The sequence below is a fragment of the Mus musculus genome, chromosome 17, assembly GCF_000001635.26.
Source record: "Mus musculus strain C57BL/6J chromosome 17, GRCm38.p6 C57BL/6J".
NCBI lineage: Eukaryota > Metazoa > Chordata > Mammalia > Rodentia > Muridae > Mus > Mus musculus.
The window spans coordinates 23731134-23748761 of NC_000083.6; the positions used below are offsets into that span (position 1 = coordinate 23731134).

The window sequence follows — 17628 nt, forward strand, 5'->3', positions numbered from 1 at the left end:
AGTGCTGAGATTATAGGTGACAGTCACTGTGCCCAGCTCCATTCAGCCCTCCTTACTTTTTTGACAGTATTGTCAGATATGGACGTCTTAGTATTTCAAAGTCAAGTTTTCCTGGGAACAGCCTCAGGACTCTGTTTTACAGATTGCTTCTACCCCTGGGCAATATATCTAATCTGTGCTGTGGACAGTGGTGCACTTTGCCCTGACTGGCTCTGATGCCTTAGAAGCAGGATGCCAAGCCAGGACAGCGGTCTCTGGCATTCCCTGCCTGCCTTTTCCAATGTGGAGCTCTCTTCCTATGAATGAGCTGGGGCTTGACCATAGGCTTCTCAGCCTGCTAGGCCCAATATAGAACTTCCATCTTGTCTTTCAGTGGGGCAGGGGAGAGAAGAAAGGTCTTGGCTAGCCGGGCAGTGGTGGCACACACCTTTAATCCCAGCACTCGGGAGGCAGAGGCAGGCGGGTTTTTGAGTTCAAGGCCAGCCTGGTCTACAGAGTGAGTTCCAGCACAGCCAAGGCTACACAGAGAAACCCTGTCTCAAAAAACAAACAAACAAACAAAAACAGAAAGGTCTTGGCTAATCTACCACTCAGCTGGAACCAGCCTCTGCCCTGTGGAGTTGGTGGGAGGCTTAGTAATGCTGACAGCCTGCTCTCCTAGACCAACACCAAGTTTGACAGGGAGCCGAGGCAGCAGAGCCTCACCTCCGGATCCCTGCCCACAGCCAGCGACATGCAGATCCTACTGGATCTCCACATTCTTACCAAGACTTGCTAGATTTTCTCCTGTAAACACTTCATTTCTCTGTCTTTAGTACTACATTCAGAGACTTAAGATGGTTGTAAATTCCCCTCTATTCTGTCTATATCTGAGGAGAAGCCCTCGGGTTTCATATTTTATAGGAATATTCTAGAAAAGAATCTGTTGTAGTATAATAACTCTGAAAATAGAAGAAGGAAGTTTTGGAACTCAGACGTTGTCTTTACTGTTAAACTGGTGATGAGGGACCTTGGGAGAGGCTGCAGGGAGAGGCTGGATCGACACGTGCAGGGCTGCCAGGCTTGGCATTCCCCAGCTGCTATGAGGCCCTCAGGGATACAGGGATACAGGACATGGTCCTGGCTTGGTGTAATTGCCACCTCCAGGCCTCAGATGGCATCATGTGCACGTGTGTCATGGCCTATTCTTTTCCTTCTCTGCAGGTACTTGTGGCCCACACGACCTTCATGTGGACAATACAACGTGTGTGTGGCAAAGAAGTGGCTCTCTTGTGGGCCACAGGACCAAGTGCTGTTTGAGTGGACACATTGCTTTGTGCTCGGATCCTTTAGCGTTGGCCATGACCATGCCCACCGAGGGCACCCCACCACCCCTAAGTGGTACCCCCATCCCAGTTCCAGCTTACTTCCGACACGCAGAGCCTGGTTTCTCCCTCAAAAGGCCTGGGGGCCTCAGTCGGAGCCTCCCACCTCGGCCCCCTGCCAAGGGCTGCATCCCTGTCAGCCGTCTATTCCCCCCTCGCACCCCAGGCTGGCACCAGCCCCAGCCCCGGAGGGTGTCTTTCCTGTGTGAGACCTCAGAGCCCCTGCAGAGTCCTGGGTATGACCCGAGCCGGCCCGAGTCCTTCTTTCAGCAGAACTTCCAGAGGCTCAGCCGCCTGGGTCATGGCTCATATGGAGAAGTCTTCAAGGTAAATGGAGGGTGGTTTCCCAGGCTTCGCAGGAGCCTCTTTGCCTTGGGTTCCCTACTTGAGTGGAATAGTGTCCTAGGCACCCTGCAGCCCTTTCTTCTCTGACAGCCTTCCTCTCTAGGACTGAACAACCACTCTCCATCCCAAGATCAAGTACCTTCAAGAGCTACCTCATGCACACTGGCCTCTTGTCCAGGCCTAGCACAGCCCACAGCAGTTCTCTGCTTTCTGCCTGGAGATGGCTGTGCTGGCGCGTCCATGGCTGGGTCTGTCTGACCTGGAGCTAATCCCACACCATATTCCCTAGGCTAGCAGGTTCAAAAGCTGTTCCTCTCCTTGGCTCATCATCATCTTCTTTTCTATTTTTTTAAAGATTCACACACACACACACACATACAGAGAGAGAGGGAGAGGGGGAGGGGGAGAGAGAGAAAAAAGACAGAGAGAGAGAGAAAGAAACTGTCTTCAGAAACACCAGAAGAGGGCATTGGATCCTAATACCAATTGAATGGTGGGAATTGAACTCATGACCTCTGTAAGAACAGTCAGTGCTCTTAACCACTGAACCATCTCTCCAGCCCATCATTTTCTTTAATATGGTTTTAATTTTCCAATTACATTTCTCCTAAAATAGTAGCTTTCCTTTATGCAAGCATTATTGAAAAGCAATTTTATTTAAAATGCAAGCGGCACAGACCCTTTTCCTCTGTAGAGGAAAGCCTGGACACAGCAGAGACACTGTCCGTGGTTTGGGGGACTACCATTTCCTCTTAGCACTGGACCCTGGTCATAGCACATAGGTCTACCCCACCTCCTCTGTTGCTGGGTCTCTGATGCACCGTTGTGCAGTGGACATGCATGTGTCCAGTTAGTTATCATTGCACGCAGAGGTCTAAGGCTGACATGGATTCCCCTACGTTGTGAAATCAGGACAGCATTCTTTGATTGCCCCATCCCCTGCCCCCACATCCTGCTTCTGGGCAACACCTCCCTTCCAGGTGCGCTCTAAGGAAGATGGGCGACTCTATGCTGTTAAGCGCTACATGTCGCCATTCCGCGGCCCCAAAGACCGAACTCGTAAACTGGCTGAGGTAGGTGGCCATGAGAAAGTGGGGCAGCATCCACACTGCGTGAGACTGGAGCGGGCCTGGGAGGAGGGTGGCATCCTATACCTGCAGACAGAACTCTGCGGGCCCAGCCTGCAGCAACACTGTGAAGCCTGGGGGGCCAGCCTGCCAGAGGCCCAGGTCTGGGGCTACTTGCGGGACATTCTTCTGGCTCTGGACCATCTACATAGTCAAGGCCTAGTTCACCTTGATGTCAAGCCTGCCAACATCTTCTTGGGCCCCCGGGGCCGCTGCAAGCTGGGCGACTTTGGACTACTGGTGGAGCTGGGTTCAGCCGGTGCTGGCGAGGCCCAGGAGGGAGATCCTCGCTACATGGCCCCAGAACTGCTGCAGGGCTCTTATGGGACAGCAGCAGATGTGTTCAGGTGAGGCCTGGGTGAGGACTGTAAGAGCCCTTTGTTGGTGGCTGATCAGCAGACAGAAAGGGACTGCCTGATAGAGGAGCTCCTTCCTGGCACAGGGTAGGAGGGCAATCCAGCCTGGGAGGTGCTGTCACTCCCTGCTAGCTGAAAGGTTTCCAGAGTAAGCAGCAAGCCTGCCAGAGGCCCTTTATACTGTAGGCTAGCCGTCTCCTTGCAGCTTCATGGCTGTGCTCCAGGACAGGGAGAGTAATGAGGTGGAGGGACTTGTTAAGTCCACAGTTAACATCTGGGACTACAGCCAGACCCAGGGTTTTGAGACCATACTGGCTACTACTACCCTGCCTCAGTGTATTCTGTTCATCTCTACAGAATGATGATGCCAACCCTAGTAACCATGGAACCATTTGCATGTCAGTGTGGTTCTGATGGGCTAGCTGCTTGAGTGTGGAGTCCATACTTCAAGGTGTCCATCTTGACTGGTGCTCACTGGCCCTCCAGGGCTCTCCTCAAAGCTCCTTACCCCTTTCTCACTAACTTTATGGTTTATGGTAGAAGAGAACGGCCCTTTCCCACCAGAATGCTGGATAGGATTGGGATGTGTGTCACAAAGCTGACTCTGCCTCTTTTTGTCTTCGCGTCCTGTCCTTCCTAGTCTGGGTCTCACCATCTTGGAAGTGGCCTGTAACATGGAACTGCCCCATGGTGGGGAGGGCTGGCAGCAGCTGCGCCAGGGATACTTGCCCCCTGAGTTCACTGCTGGTGAGTGGTTCAGAAGAAGAGCCAACTATCACCAGCTTCTGGCAAGGGGTGGTGAGTAGTAGGGGGCACCATTGGACTAAGGGCCCAGTCAGTACCCTGCCCCGACATGGCCCTGCCTCATCGGCAGGTCTGTCTTCTGAGCTGCGTTCTGTCCTCGCCATGATGCTGGAGCCTGACCCCCAGCTTCGAGCCACAGCTGAGGCCCTGTTGGCCTTACCCATGCTGAGGCAGCCACGTCCCTGGAATGTTCTGTGGTATATGGCTGCGGAAGCCCTAAGTCGAGGCTGGGCCCTGTGGCAGGTAAGCCTTTATGGTGCTGGGCTACCCTACCCGTTCCTTGCCCAGGTGACCTTCCTGGCCTCCTGAGGCTCACTTCTGAACTTACTGTATAGATTACTGTTGTCCTTGAACTCATCATATTCCTACCTCAGCCTCCCAAGTGCTGTGATTCATCACAAGGCTTGGTTTCTGAGGCTCATTCTTTCTTTAGGCCCTGGTCACTCTGCTCTGCTGGCTCTGGCACGGGCTGGTGCATCCTGCCAGTTGGCTGCAGCCTCCAGGCCCACCGGCCACACCACCTGGCTCTCCACCTTGCAGCCCCCTCCTGGACAGCACCCTCTCCAGCAGCTGGGATAATGACAGCATAGGGTGGGTGGTGTGTGTGTACATCATTGTGGTCAATGCGAGGGGTCTCGGGGCCCCTGTCACACTCAGGGGACAAAGACTGCCAGTGTAGAGGTAGATGGTGGTCTGTGTAGGCAGCTGTGACATTCAGTGCACAACTGCAGTCCCCACCTCTGTAGAGGCTGTCCCTGTTCAGAGATAAAGTGCTGTCTTCCACTGAGTGGACACCTCCCAGCACCTGGTAAGTCCCTGTCCTGAGAGGATTCCCTTGCTCCCAGGTGTCTGCTAGCCAAGGGAAAGAGTGTATAATTAAGAAACGGCTGCAAGGAGGAACCTTATGCTCTCAGGATGCCTCCCATTATAGAAATATCCCCTCACTCTGACGGCTCGTTCTAAATGCTAGAGAAGCTTCATTTACCAAAACTCCACACCCAGCTCAGTTGGACCTGAAAAGGGACAGAGTTAACCCATGAATGTGGTCAGGCGGGAGAACTTGTCAGCTGCCAGTGTTTATTTCAAGTGTGCCTTGTCCCTTCACCAAGCAGAGGCCTGAAACAAGGAGGAGCAGGGCTGTTTATATCCTACTTTGCCCAACCGTCACCACCCTGCTTGTCCTCTTTCTTGTAGTCCCTCACTCTCCCCAGAGACCGTCCTGTCCCGGATCACTAGAAGAACCTCTACCCCTCGGGGCAGGTACATACCTAGGTGAGCAAGCCCGGGGTCTAGGCTTGGGCACGGTTTTCTTTAGGATCCAGTGTCTTATTCTTTTTTTCTTCTTCTTCTTCTTCCTCCCCCAAGGGATGCCCTGGACCTAACTGATGTGGACTCAGAGCCTCCAAGAGGTCCCTGCCCCACCTTTGAGCCAAGGAACCTCCTCAGCCTGTTTGAGGACTCCCTAGACCCAGCCTGAGCACAGGCCCAGCCAGCCTTGGTGCTTTTAAACCTCTGACCGTCTTGCCCACCTCTCCCCTGAAACTTCCGTGTCTAATAAAAAGTAATGCGTCTTGGGAACACCCAAGGTTGCTCATGTGGCAGCATAGCTCTTCTTGTCCCTTTATTGATGTTGCCTAGGGTCTTGGGCCTTTGGGATGATCTGGCTGCGAGTCAGTACCCTTGGGCCAGCAGGCTGGAGCCACCCACTGTATAGAGATTTCCTGAGCAGACAAGTCTCTGGTAGGCAGGTCAGTCAGACCATGGCACTGAAGAGCTGAGTCCTTGGTCCAGTGAAGCCCGAATCCAACACCTCCATTCCACAGCTGTGCCTGTTGCCTAGGAAAAGCAGCAGTTCCCCTCCTGTCTCCTGGCCAGATGATACAAGCAGGACCAATGTCCACTTGGCTCTGAGAGAAGCCTGGTCCCACTCCTCTGCATCCTCACTGCAGGAATGACAGGAACAGCAAAATTCTGGCTGCTGAGAGGTTTGACATGCAGAGCAGGGAGATGGAGGTCAGGAAGCAGGGTCAGAGTGGCTAGCTCAAGAATCCAGGAGCAGGAGGTGTAGTTATGTATGGGAGCAGCAACATAGGGGTAGTGGTTCTGGGCTGGAGGCTTGGTAAGTTGGCAGGACTCAACTGTCAGAGACTCTCACAGGTTAAACAGGGTAAATTGGGAAAAAAAAAAATGGTTTCCTTCTAATGACAGCAAAACAATGCCCAGGAGGGAAGATGGCAAGGAAAGTGGAAGCTGGGGTTTGAAGGCCTGGATGCAAGAAGTGAATCCATGGGGAAGAATGAAGAATGGTCTCCCAGCTAGGAAGTCCCATGTGCTGGTTCTTCCAGGGAACCAGCCCCTTGCAGACCAGTAGGAGGAAAGGTGGTGGAATTTGTCCAGGAAGCTGTGGGCAAGCCAGTTTGGCAGCTAGGAGGCAGCTCAGTCTGGGGGACAGGCATGGTGTGCAGCCCAGAGCAGGTCAGGCACAACCCCAGCATGGAGCTGGAGGATGGAGCCCACACTCAGCAAGTGCATGATCTGGTGGGAGTTGCCCCAGTAGTCGAAGCGACCAGGCCCCCACCGCTCTGGCAGGCGTGCCACATTCACCAGCCCTCCAAGCAGAGCCAGTGCGTCCATGCGCAGGTAGCAGGGCAGAGAGCCTGGAGCCCCTGAGCCCAGCCCCACTCCACGGGCCCCAAACACCAGCAGGCGGGCCCCAGCTTGCCAACCAAAGGCTCGAAGCCGGGCACTGGTGGAGGGGGCAGTGAGAGCTCTCCAGCCGGCTACACCTGACAGTGCAGTGTAACCCATCAGGGCAGCTGGGCGAAGCCACGGTCTGCAGGCCAGAGTGCAGTGGATGATGGGCAGGGCTCCTGCAGAGAGAGGGAGGGAGAGAGGTGGGGGGAGAGGAGAGGAGAGGAGAGAAAGGGTTTAAGTCCAAATTAGCTGATCTTCCCAACCCACAGCTCCCACCAGTGGCCCCTGCCGCCACCTCTCTGGGGCCCTGGCTCACCAAGGGTGTTGACAAGGCAGACTCCACACATATCCAAGGCAAGGAGCCGGGTGTACACAGGACTGCCTCCTTGGTGGCACATGAAGAGGTGATACAGCACAGAGGCTGCAGGGGGCACCAGGCAAGCCACACAGTGTGTACCTCCTAGCCAGCCATCCTTGCCCAGCTGACTCCAGGGCATGGTCATTGGCACCAACACCAGGAAGCCCAGCAGGGCTAGCCCTAGAAGGGAGGGAGAGTTATATATCAGACACAATCAGCATAAAAGGAGAATCATATCCACAAAGGTACCAACTGGAGCCAGGAAAATAGCTTAGTCGGTAAAAGCTGTTAAGCCTGACAACCTTAACTTGATCCTGAACTCCACATGGTAGGAGAGAACCAATTCTCACAAATTGTCTTCTAACCTCCACATTCCTGGGCAGAAGTACACCTGCCCACCCACTCATACACTATGAGTATGTTTAAAAATAAAAAAACTAAAGTGGCCTGACTATGAAAAACAAACGAAAGTCAGAGCAAGGCAGAGTTCAGTGCTGCTGCCTGCCCACACAGAGCAGGTCTTGCGGGCTACAAACTTTCAGAAGGGTTACTGTCTGTCAGGATCACTGCAGATCTAGGAAGCAGAGACAATAAGCCCTACTTTGCAGGTGCAAAAACTAGCTTGGAGTAATCTGTCCCAGCTGAGCCCAGCGAGTAGGCAAAGGAGAGAGGATGATGAACCAGGGCAGACCAATTCCTGGCTAAAGCCACAGTTCCTCCCTGCCACACAGGAGGCCAGACCAGGTCTGTCTTGTCTGTCTGTCTGTCCGTCCTGCAGAAATCTGGAGAAGCATGACCTCAGCCTGAGTTCTGATTAGGACAGGAGGGACATACCAGCCTCAGGGTTACTTAACATTGTCAAATGTCCAGGCAGATGGAGGCTTTGGGTCTTTTTGTTTTCCATAAAGAAAGCCAGGAAAGGCCAGAATGAGGGGAAAGGACTGGAAGAAGCCTATCCTGTCTCCACTGGGGCGCTTTCAGCTCTGTTCTTTCCAGTGCTGGCCTTTCTTGGACATTCCTCCCTTCCCCACAACCAGTTGGCATTGCCTTAATAGAGGACAAATGCAGGCATCAGCCCCACTCTTGGTGGGGGTCTGACTAGACAATAGCGCTCTTCCTCTAGAGAAAAGCCCAAGTCTAAACCTAGCTGGCTCTAGTTCCCTCTCCCAGCTGGGGCGGCTCAAGGACAGGCCAGGGCTGTGTCAGCAGAGCTCTAGGGGCCCGCAAGAAGTGTGTTGGGGGGCGGGGTGGGGGAAAGCGGAGCCCCACGGTACTGCTATGGTCGTGGGGACTCAAGGCTATCGCGAGGAAGGGCTTGGGTCAGGCAGGGGCAGTCTTCTCTCCAATTCCTCCTAGCCAGTGAACGCCCATCTCCAGGATGAGCGCTGGAGGGGGAGGGTGCCCAAGGCGCAGGATTATCAAGGGGATACCAGGATTCTTACCCCTAGAGCTCAGCCGGATTAAGCTGGCTCTCACTCTGCTCCCCTGTCCTGCTTTGGGGCACTACTGGGAAAGCAGGAGCTGGCAACGAAGCTTGGGACAATGGCAGCTTTGTCACCGCGGCGCCTGACCCAACCAGAGCAGGGACAGTCCAGGACTTGAGCTTGGGGGGCTGCTGTGCTCACAGGCAAGGCGGCCGCGAGTGCAAGAAGCGTGAATCGGGGCGCGGCTCACCTACCGTGTGTGTAGATGTTGCCCAGCTCGTTGTGTAGGTAGAAAAGGCTGCGCAGACAGCCCGAGCCGCTGCTGGCCGGCCGGTAGCCGGTTAATACGAACTTATTGAACTGCAGGTGCGGCGGCGAGCTAGCCCAGTCCAGGAGACGAGGCCCGGTCAGGAATGCCATGGCCTCACGCACTGCGGCCGACCGGCGACCCTCTGCGCCTGGGCTTCCTTCTCAGTGGAGCTGCAGCGCTGGGAAGCTCATCCCGATTCACCTCCGGCTATCCGGTGGCCCTGCCCGGGTCAGCAAGGAGGTCCCGGCCCCCTTCCCTCACGCGCTGCGCACGCGCGAGTTCGACGCCCCCGCAAGGGAGAGAAAGCTGGCAACCCCAGGTCGGAGCTCAGTGCATTCAGCTCCACCGTAGCAGAGCGGCGGAGGGAGAGCTCCGGTTGGCCGCAACGGCAGCCAGGCGTCTCGCCGCAGCCCGGAGGACGGGCGCGGCCGGACGCCGGAGGGGACAGCAGGCTCCACCCCGGCTCCTCGCCCCCGCCACCCTGCCTGTGTTTCGCGCGCTGGATTCCTGACGTTCTTGTTGCAGGGACCAATGGGCTCTGCGGACGGAGATGCTCCGCCCCGAGACCGCCCATGCCTTCTCTTTTTAACATATGCGGTTCCAGCCTTCTTTGCGTGGAGTGGCTGTTGGCTTGCGACGCGAGTTTCTGTGTCGGGCTCCTCCACTGGAGTGGCCTAGCACCTTGGGTCTACCAACATTATCACACCCCAGCTTTCTTAATGACCTTCAGGTTGCCGCACCTTTGGGCACCTACCTCAAGCACATAACCCGGCTACCCAGCTCTAAACCCACAGTCAGACTCTGTCCAAGGTGCTGCTGGCTAAGCGCCCCACCACCACCCCCCACACCCCCCAGAAGAGTCCTGAGCAGCGCAGGCGCTTACCCACTTTGGAGGCATATTTCCATTGGCGGGGAACCCAAGCGTCTAAGATGTGTGGTGCACCTGGAACCCTTAGCGAGGCCCAGCCCTTCCGGCCAGGCTGCTTCGAGCTTGGGTTCCACCCAATTCACTCCCTTTTATCGCCCACAAAGCACACCCTTAGCCCTGCCCAGTACAGGCAAGGAACGGGCAAAGGCAGGAGACCAGGGAAGCAAGGTCGGTTCTCTTCTACTCTGGCAGGGACAAGGAAGGCGCTTCTTCCTCATAAAACTACCCAAGACCAACTTCCACATCCTCTCATAAGAAAGCTCACAGTGTGGACACCCAGCATCCCACCTGCAGCCCCCCTGCCCACACCCTTATCGACAGGTTCTTCCTCGCGCAAAGAACTTGCTAAAGCCTCTACCAAAATAGGCCTTTTATTTTAAGTCTATACTGAGTCTTTAGATCACTTTTGTTTTGTTTTTGTTTTTGTTTTGTTTTGTTTTTTGAGACAGGGTTTCTCTGTATAGCCTTGGCTGTCCTGGAACTCACTTTGTAGACCAGGCTGGCCAGAAATCCTCCTGCCTCTGCCTCCCGAGTGCTGGGACTAAAGGCATGCGCCACCACGCCCGGCTTTAGATCACTTTTGTTGGCCCCTAACCTTTCATCGAGGGCAGCAGTCCAGGACCATCCCCAAAAGAGGCGCAAAGAACCCTGAAACCAAACACCACCCATCACATCAAGGTCCATGAATTAGGGTGTTGGATTCCCTTTGTCCTTTGGCTTCAGTCATCTGGACCCCAAGGGTCAGGCCAAGTTCCCAAATAGCACTGGATGCTTCCTGTCCGATCTTCTGGTCTTCCCGAGATGATCAGAGACCGAGCTGCTTTTAAAGGGGCACAAGGTCGAGGTAGGGTGCTGCATAATATCTCGGGTGTCCATCTCGCTGGCAGAAGTGGTGATGGACTCACGTACGTCTGGGGTCAGAGAGCAGAGACGAGCGAGCGCAAGGAGCTCTGGCTGGAGGCACTCAGGGGACGGTAGCCCGCAGCAGGACCCTCAGCCTGAGAGTCCCCTGGGGGACAGGGCAGGGCCACCCCTCGGGGCCGGCGGTACCACACAGCCCAGCTTCTCCCGGGGCCCCGGGAAGGTCCCATGGCCAGAGACCCTTTTCCTGGAGCCAGCAGACAGCTCCTAGGGAGGGAGCAGACGTCAGCTGGACCCATACCCAGCCCTGCCTCTAACATCCTGCTCTGCCTGCAAACCAATTCTCCCACGGCCTCGCCCACTCAAGAACCCAGGGCCTTCCTAGCTTCGTCCCCCAGCCCAGGCTTCCCACCGGAGACCCCACACCCGAGGCACGAGGCATCAGGCGCCCAGTGCGGGCTCTGCCCTCAGGCCCTGCCCCAGCGCCCGCACCGTCGACGCAGCAAACGCAGTAGGGACAGGAGCAACAGCAGCAGCACAGAGAAGGCCGTCACGGTGGAGAAGACTCGGGCTGTGGGCACAGGGGTGTGATGAGGACAGGCCTCCGAAAAGCCACTCCTTGTTTAACTCCCACCTTGTAAATCAGCCTCACCACCTATCGAAGCCTGTGCAGCTCCGGGCTTGGGGCTGCAGCTCGCGTTAGCCCCATCGGGGTCCCCTGCGAGACTCTCAGTTGAATCCTCTGGAGATGCTCTGCCCTCCACTGTATCCTGCAGCCCTGCGGAGAGAGGTGTGAGGCGAGGTGGCCAGGAGTGCGGTTGTGTGGGCGGCGTCAGAAGGACTGGCCCCTGGCTCACCGCGGTAGGTGAGCGCGAAGCCTTGAGCATGGCCTCTTGCGTCGCTGCGGAAGGTGAGCAGCAGCGCAGCAGTGCGCAGGCGCAGCGGTCCCGGAGGCGGCGGATGGGCGCCGTCGAAGGCACGGAGTAGGTTGCCGGACGAGACGTCGCGTAGCTCCAGCCGGTCTCGAGAATCAGCCAACTCGAAGAGGCGGAAGGTGAGTTCTAGCACAGCGCCCAGTTGGCCCAATACCCAGCTGCAGTTCCGGTCTGGTCCATACTCATCCGGAAAATCCGGGGAGTAGATGACTCCTTGAGGAGCCGACCAGTTTCCCTGGCAGGAGCCCACAGACACTGCGGGCAGAGCAGGCGGTCAAGAAACAAGAGGCCAGCTTGGCTTTCTTTCCAGCGCAGGTGGAAAGAGTCCCCTTTTCGAGCTAGGTCTCATTCCCACCCCAGTACTGGCACCGCTCAGTTTCTTTAAATAGGCCCCTCCTTCGAACCAATTCCTAATTAAGTGCTGGCTTCACCATCAGGTTCAGCCTCAAGTCCTTTACAGATCCTGCCTTCATTCTTAGTCTCCTTAACACGCCCCATTCCAACAGAAGGCTTCCTGATTCCACTCCTAGTGGAGGAATGGCACATTAGACTCCACCCTTCATTCTGGTCTACGTCTCACCTTCATAGATGCCTAGTCGTCCATCGCCTCCACAGAGCTGGCCTGGGTGGCCAAAACAGATCTGGTCACAGTCGGTGGCAGGGGCTGGACGTCCGCGGGCCAGGTCACTTTCAGAGCCACAGAAGCAGGCATAACCAGCCTCCACACCAGCCAGCTGGGAGCACAGACTGGGTGACCCCAAAGGCAGGGATGGTGGATATGGGTGAGTAGTGGGGCGGGAAGTAGGGAATTGGTGGGGTTCAGAAGTTAGTGTCAAGTTTGGCATTTGTGTTGGGAGCTGGGTAGGGTGCTGAGGTCAAGGTCAGGGGTCACTGGCCTGGGCTCTAGGACAGTACCTGGTAGCCCTTCATGCGGCAGAATCGAAGGCACACTTGGACAGTGAGCTTTGTGGAGGTGCCACTGGGACCACTGAGAGCAGGGGGTGCCCCAGAGTCCACGAAGCAGCCCAGGTACCCAGGCACTGTGGAGGGAGCAGAGTCAGTGTCTCACCTCTGAGTGACCCTCCGGCTGGGTGGGCTCTTGACTTTACTCACTGTGACATGTGGGGATATCACAGTAGCGCCAGTAGATGCCCTCTTCTGTCTCTGCCACGTAGCACCAGGGCTGCACATCACCGTCTGGGTTCCTGTGGTCCGGAGGGAGATAGTGAGAAGGCCACTCTCTGGCCTATGGTCTATGCTGTGTGGCCACCGAGAGAGCCGGTTCCTCTCTTGTCAGTACATTCTCCACCCACCTGCTCCGGGATGCTGACTTTTCCAAGAGGAGGAAAGGCTCTATAAGAGCCTGAAAGGTTTTTGTTTTGTTTTGTTTTGTTCTGGTTGTTAGACTTGACCTGACTTCAATGGGTCCTCACTACTCTCTTGCATACAGCTGGTGCAAATCGTAAGCCCTAAGCTTTATGGCTGGGCAAAAAAGTGGCCCCCTTTCCAGCCCCTGACTGATAATGCTCCAAACGAAAGCTGTGTCTTTGAACTCCTCATATGAAGGATTGTAGAAGTTGCTCAAGCAAGTAGGGCAGAGCCAGTCAAATCATTCCAGGGGGCGGATCCAACCAGACAAGGCATCCCAGGGCCTCTTGAGGGTGTAAGCCTTTGTGCTGGCTCTGACTGGCTTTGCAGAAAAAACGGTCACATATCTTTAAAAGCCGGGTTTTTGCAAACCTTGCGAACCTCGTTTGAGATAGGGCCCACCTTAAATCTTTCTGAGGGTACTGTACCAGGCCAGAGCAGACGCCTCTCTGTCCCTCCTCCTGCCACCACTGGTCCAGCCTTGCTGAAGCGCACCCTCCCACCCACCCACCCACCCCAGAACCCCCCTCCTCACCTACAGAAGTTATGCGCACCCAACCCCCAGCGGCCCTGAGGGTCGCTGGCGCTGCTGTAGCTGTGCTGCTGTGTCTGGTCCCAGAAAAGACAAGGGCGTCCAGCTCCGCGTGGGCCGGTGTAGTTCTGGTGGCCTCGGTAGTCAGCGCCGTTCACCTGGAAGCATTCGGACAAGCCTGCCCGGCAACCGCGGGATCTGGAGAAGTCTGGACACCCACTGGGCCTCCTCAAGCCTGGTCCCAGCCAGTACTCCCCAGTTCCCATCCCCGAGGGGGCCTTCGGGTTGCTCAACTGCTCCACCCACCTGCTGTCCCGCCTCTCCAGCTTTGGGACCCCTTCCCTGGGGCCCAGGAGAGAGCAGTGACTTTGGCCTGGCCACCTTGCCTTACTCACCTGGACTGTGCAGGCTCCCTGCTGAGGCCCCGTGCAGCCGCAGCAGCAATGGGAAGAGGAGGAGGAAGCCCTGCAGATGTGGTGTCCCCATCTTCCCTAATCAAAGAGATGGTGCCTTGGACGGAACACGGCCTGGGACACCCACGGGGTCTAGGATCTCCCAGGTGACCTGAGGAGCAGGGGGCGTTGTCCTTTGATCGTCAGTCCTGATCTTACTTTTGTTGGCGCTGCCGGTCTGAGACCAGGAAATACCTTCCCGGGATCTCTACCCGGCTGTCGCTCTTCAGGGGTCTCTAGGGAAGGTATCTGGCCGGAGGTGACTTCAGGCTCGGCTTTCTAGCTCTGGGTCCTGCCTGGGTCCCCACACTCACCCCATCGAACTGTGCCTTGCACCTTGAGACTCCCTCACCCAGGTTTCTAAAGCACTGCCTCCTGCCCCCCTTGTGTCCCTACAAGTCCCTCCCCTCTTGTCCCACACCCCCTAGGGAAGGCTGGAAGCCCCGCCTGCGACTGCAGCGCAGGCAGCAGGTCCAGACGCCTCCCACGCCTGATCCCCGGGACCCCCACCGTCCCAACACATGCCTCCCACCCTTTCTTCTTTCTTTTCCATGGTCGGTGTGGGTTCTATTGGGAGAGTATGGAGGGACACATACCAGGTTAACAGACCTCTAGAGGACCCTAACGGGAGAGTTACAGGGCTCCCTCCCACGACTGCACCCAGTCAAAAGGACACAGGCACCCAGATTTAAGTGCGCGCGCGCTCCCATTCAATCCATTCATTCATTGTAAGACGCTCACACGCACATTTTCCCGGAATCCTCACGCTTCTGTCTCCCCAGGTCCCGCCGCGGCTGGCTTGAATAAGAAAACGCCACTCCCTGACCCTGATCGCGGGAGACAGACAGGAATCGTGGACGCTTAGTCCACGACAGGCAGGGGCAGCTGGTGTCTGGGGAGGAAGGCAGCTGCGCCCCCGGTTCCAGCCCGCCCCCTCTCCCGTTTCCATTTCTTCCACTCCCTAGGACCCCAGCCCAGGCTCTCCGGAGCCTTGCCTTGGCGGAATTCCCCAAGCGGTGCCCCCCACCTGGAGGGGAGGGGGAGGGGAGCAGGCCCAGGCAAGCGTGGGGGGAAATTCCCCGCCCCCTCCCCCTGAGCCCGACTCCTCCGAGTCCTCTGATCTCCCAGTGCTGCCCCGGGGCTTGGGGGGAGGCCAGCGCAGGTGCGTGGGAGGGCGGGGGCGGGGACCCGGGGAGGGAGATGGGGGGGTGGGGGACTCTAGGCAGCCCTACCCTGTCCAGACCCCTTGCCCATCAGACCAGCCTGCCCACCCTTTACTAACTAACCTCTGTATACCTTGGACCCAGGTTGACTTGACCCAGCTCTGACCGTCCTGAGAGCGTTTGCCACCTAACACACGTCCTGAAGCAGATGGAGAAACAAGATTCACAGGGAGCATTCTGAGAGGCCCAAGTGTACGTGGCAGAGATCAAAGATTAGCTGTGGGAGCCCTACAGTTGTGTAGCTGGCGCCCCATGCGAAGGTTCTTGGGGCTACCACAAGTTGCGAGGGGGTGGAGGGAGTGCGATAGAGGTGGGGTATTCCAAGGAGACGGACTTGCTTTAGGTTGTAGGCTAGTGAGTGGCGCCTCCTCTGGCAGCTCGCTCAGCAGCCAAGATGAGGATCCAGCCGGGAGTCCCCCTCTTGTACTGACTCTACCAGAGCCCTCCAGATATCTAACAAGGACACTCCAAGAAGACCTGTCTGTCCTTCCCTTTCCACCGGAGGGCAAAAATGAATGTTGAAGCTCTGTAGTTTTCCCCTCACGTTTTATGTGAGGGTCAGTCCAGTGGAGGAAGAAGCGAAGAACACAAGTGAATGTCCATGATCTCATGCATGGCAGAGTTGGCCAACGAACAGTGGGCCTTAAAACAACTCTCCAGAGTTTAGGATGGATCTGCCCAGTCCTGTCTCCTGCAAAGGGACAAGGGAGAGAGATGGTATTCAGTTACCAGGCTGGGGACACTGAGTGGAAAGAGGAAGTGTGTTCCTGCCACAAGTTCCAGTCTGGGGTGGCTGAGGAACCTTTGAAAAGTAAGACAGGCCACATGCCCCGCACCACTAACACACACACTTCCCCAGCATTCCACACTCAGCCCTGTGCAGGCAGCAGCTTGTCAGCATTCCCATGGCCCTAGGGGAACATTTGCACCTCCCCATTCTGCAGGTCCATGAACTGGGGCTCAGAGGCCTTTGGCAACTATGGGCTCACTAGCTAGTCAGTGTTGGAGCCTGGTTTCAAGTAGAGTCTGCTCTAGGTGCTGGGCACTGACACCGTTGTTCCTATCACATCTTTGGGGTTCTCTAACTCCACAGAACCATGTGGCTAGGGAGGGACACCAGGTAGCTCTCTCTCTCTCTCTCTCTCTCTCTCTCTTTCTTTCTCTTGTTCTTTCTTTCTTTCTTTCTTTCTTTTTGTTTTTATTTATTTTTTTATTTTTTTCCAGTCAGGGTTTCTCTGTGTATCCCTGACTGTCCTGGAACTCACTTTGTAGACCAGGCTGGCTTTGAACTCAGAAATCCACCTGCCTCTGCCTCCCGAGTGCTGGGATTAAAGGCGTGTGCCACCACACCCAACAGCTCTCTCTTTAGAAAAAAAAATTATATATTTTTAGACAGGGTCTTACTTGTAGCCCTGCTGGACTAGAGCTTGCCATAATAGACCATGTTGGACTGGAACTCACAGTATTCCCCTGCCTCTGCCCCCTGCATGACAGAATTAAAAGTGTTGGCCACCATGCCCACCTTCTAGTTCTCTTTGTCCAGGACCATAAGTCCCATTACTTTCCCCACACCTCCACTGAGAGCTGCGATCCCACTGCAGGCTCCCTGGGAGAGCTTTTTCACAGCTGGAGAAACCAAAGTACTGAAAGTTAGTATAGGGTCACAGTGCCTAAGACCCTGACCCTGGTGAACAAAGAAGCTTCCTGATCTGTCACTACCTGCACATACTTGTTATGTGGCGACAGCAGAGAGACAAGAACAGAAAACTTGGACATGAGGGTGGGTGGCCTTTGCTTGTATTTCCTTGGAAGCACATGATATCAGGTTTGTCCAGCTCAAGGTGTGTGTGTGTGTGTGTGTGTGTAGAGAGAGACATTGGGTGGCATTACCCCAGGACATTTCCCAGGGTGCATTTGAGCCCATCAGAGTGAGGGTAGATGCCAATGCAGACTCAGCAAAAGGAACCCCACAATTCTCAGTTGGATATCCGGGTCTCTCAGCGGTGGCACGTGGTGTTCTGCATGCATGCCTGCTTTCACACTTCCCCTCCCCCACCTCAGAGTCTGCTTGTCTTTCTCACTTCCCGATAATTACACCTTCCTCTCTGAATCACACCTTCCTTGGTCATAGGTCATAAGTAAGACGTTGTGTAGGTGCCATTTGATGCTTTGGGTCTCAAAAGCCTACTGCTATACCATGTCCGTTTCCTCTGTCTGCACCACCACCTGGCCAACTGTGAGAGAGAGGGCTGCCTCAGTGTACTTCAGTGAGAAGTGAGAGGGCTGCCTCGGCTGCCTCAGTGTACGACGCTCACCTTTTTTTTTTTTAAAAAGATTTATTTATTTTATGTATATGGGTACACTGTAGCCGAACAGATGACTGTGAGCCATCATATGGTTGTTGGGAATTGAATTTTTAGGACCTCTGTCTGCTCCAGTCAACTCTGATCACTCAGTTCCTGCTCGCTCCAGCCCAAAGACTTTTATTATTATACATAAGTACACTCACTGTAGCTGTCGTCAGATCCCTTTGTCGGGTGGTTGTGA

General features: G+C 55.6%; 3 protein-coding genes across 12 annotated transcripts in view; 1 reads left to right on the plus strand and 2 right to left on the minus strand.

The window, feature by feature from the left end:
- Window positions 1-5602, plus strand: part of Pkmyt1 (protein kinase, membrane associated tyrosine/threonine 1) — a 10400-nt gene extending 4798 nt beyond the window's left edge. For 2 of the 7 annotated variants that reach the window (XM_030249822.1, XM_006524311.4), the window contains exons 2-8: window positions 1204-1691; window positions 2690-3183; window positions 3833-3939; window positions 4067-4239; window positions 4430-4587; window positions 5191-5256; window positions 5362-5602. In XM_030249822.1, coding sequence (XP_030105682.1) covers window positions 1341-1691; window positions 2690-3183; window positions 3833-3939; window positions 4067-4239; window positions 4430-4587; window positions 5191-5256; window positions 5362-5473 — 1461 coding nt within the window. In that variant the 5' untranslated portion in view covers window positions 1204-1340 and the 3' untranslated portion in view covers window positions 5474-5602. Of the gene's footprint in view, window positions 1-1203; window positions 1692-1799; window positions 3184-3832; window positions 3940-4066; window positions 4240-4429; window positions 4588-5190; window positions 5269-5361 lie in introns of all 7 variants that reach the window. The other 5 variants (XM_030249825.1, XM_030249824.1, NM_023058.3 and 2 more) reach the window with 4 other exon arrangements.
- Window positions 5053-9766, minus strand: Paqr4 (progestin and adipoQ receptor family member IV). 2 transcript variants are annotated; one of them, NM_023824.3, is made up of 3 exons: window positions 8727-9197; window positions 7007-7228; window positions 5053-6866 (listed from the first exon to the last, which is right to left on the minus strand). In NM_023824.3, exons 1-3 carry the CDS (start codon window positions 8890-8892, stop codon window positions 6433-6435), a joined length of 822 nt encoding a protein of 273 aa, NP_076313.1. In that variant the 5' UTR covers window positions 8893-9197; the 3' UTR covers window positions 5053-6432. The 2 variants fall into 2 exon arrangements, with proteins under 2 accessions (NP_076313.1, XP_006525161.1); XM_006525098.3 differs by lacking the exon at window positions 8727-9197 and adding an exon at window positions 9666-9766 and having other exon boundaries at window positions 5054-6866.
- A 299-nt stretch (window positions 9767-10065) lies between these two features.
- Window positions 10066-14827, minus strand: Kremen2 (kringle containing transmembrane protein 2). 3 transcript variants are annotated; one of them, XM_006524983.4, is made up of 10 exons: window positions 14606-14827; window positions 13802-13897; window positions 13410-13584; window positions 12620-12711; window positions 12422-12546; window positions 12087-12240; window positions 11429-11761; window positions 11224-11349; window positions 11064-11142; window positions 10066-10838 (listed from the first exon to the last, which is right to left on the minus strand). In XM_006524983.4, exons 1-10 carry the CDS (start codon window positions 14805-14807, stop codon window positions 10628-10630), a joined length of 1593 nt encoding a protein of 530 aa, XP_006525046.3. In that variant the 5' UTR covers window positions 14808-14827; the 3' UTR covers window positions 10066-10627. The 3 variants fall into 3 exon arrangements, with proteins under 3 accessions (XP_006525046.3, NP_082692.1, XP_006525047.1); NM_028416.2 differs by having other exon boundaries at window positions 13802-13970; window positions 14606-14696; XM_006524984.4 differs by lacking the exon at window positions 14606-14827 and adding an exon at window positions 14173-14549 and having other exon boundaries at window positions 13802-13970.
- Window positions 14828-17628: the final 2801 nt, after the last annotated feature.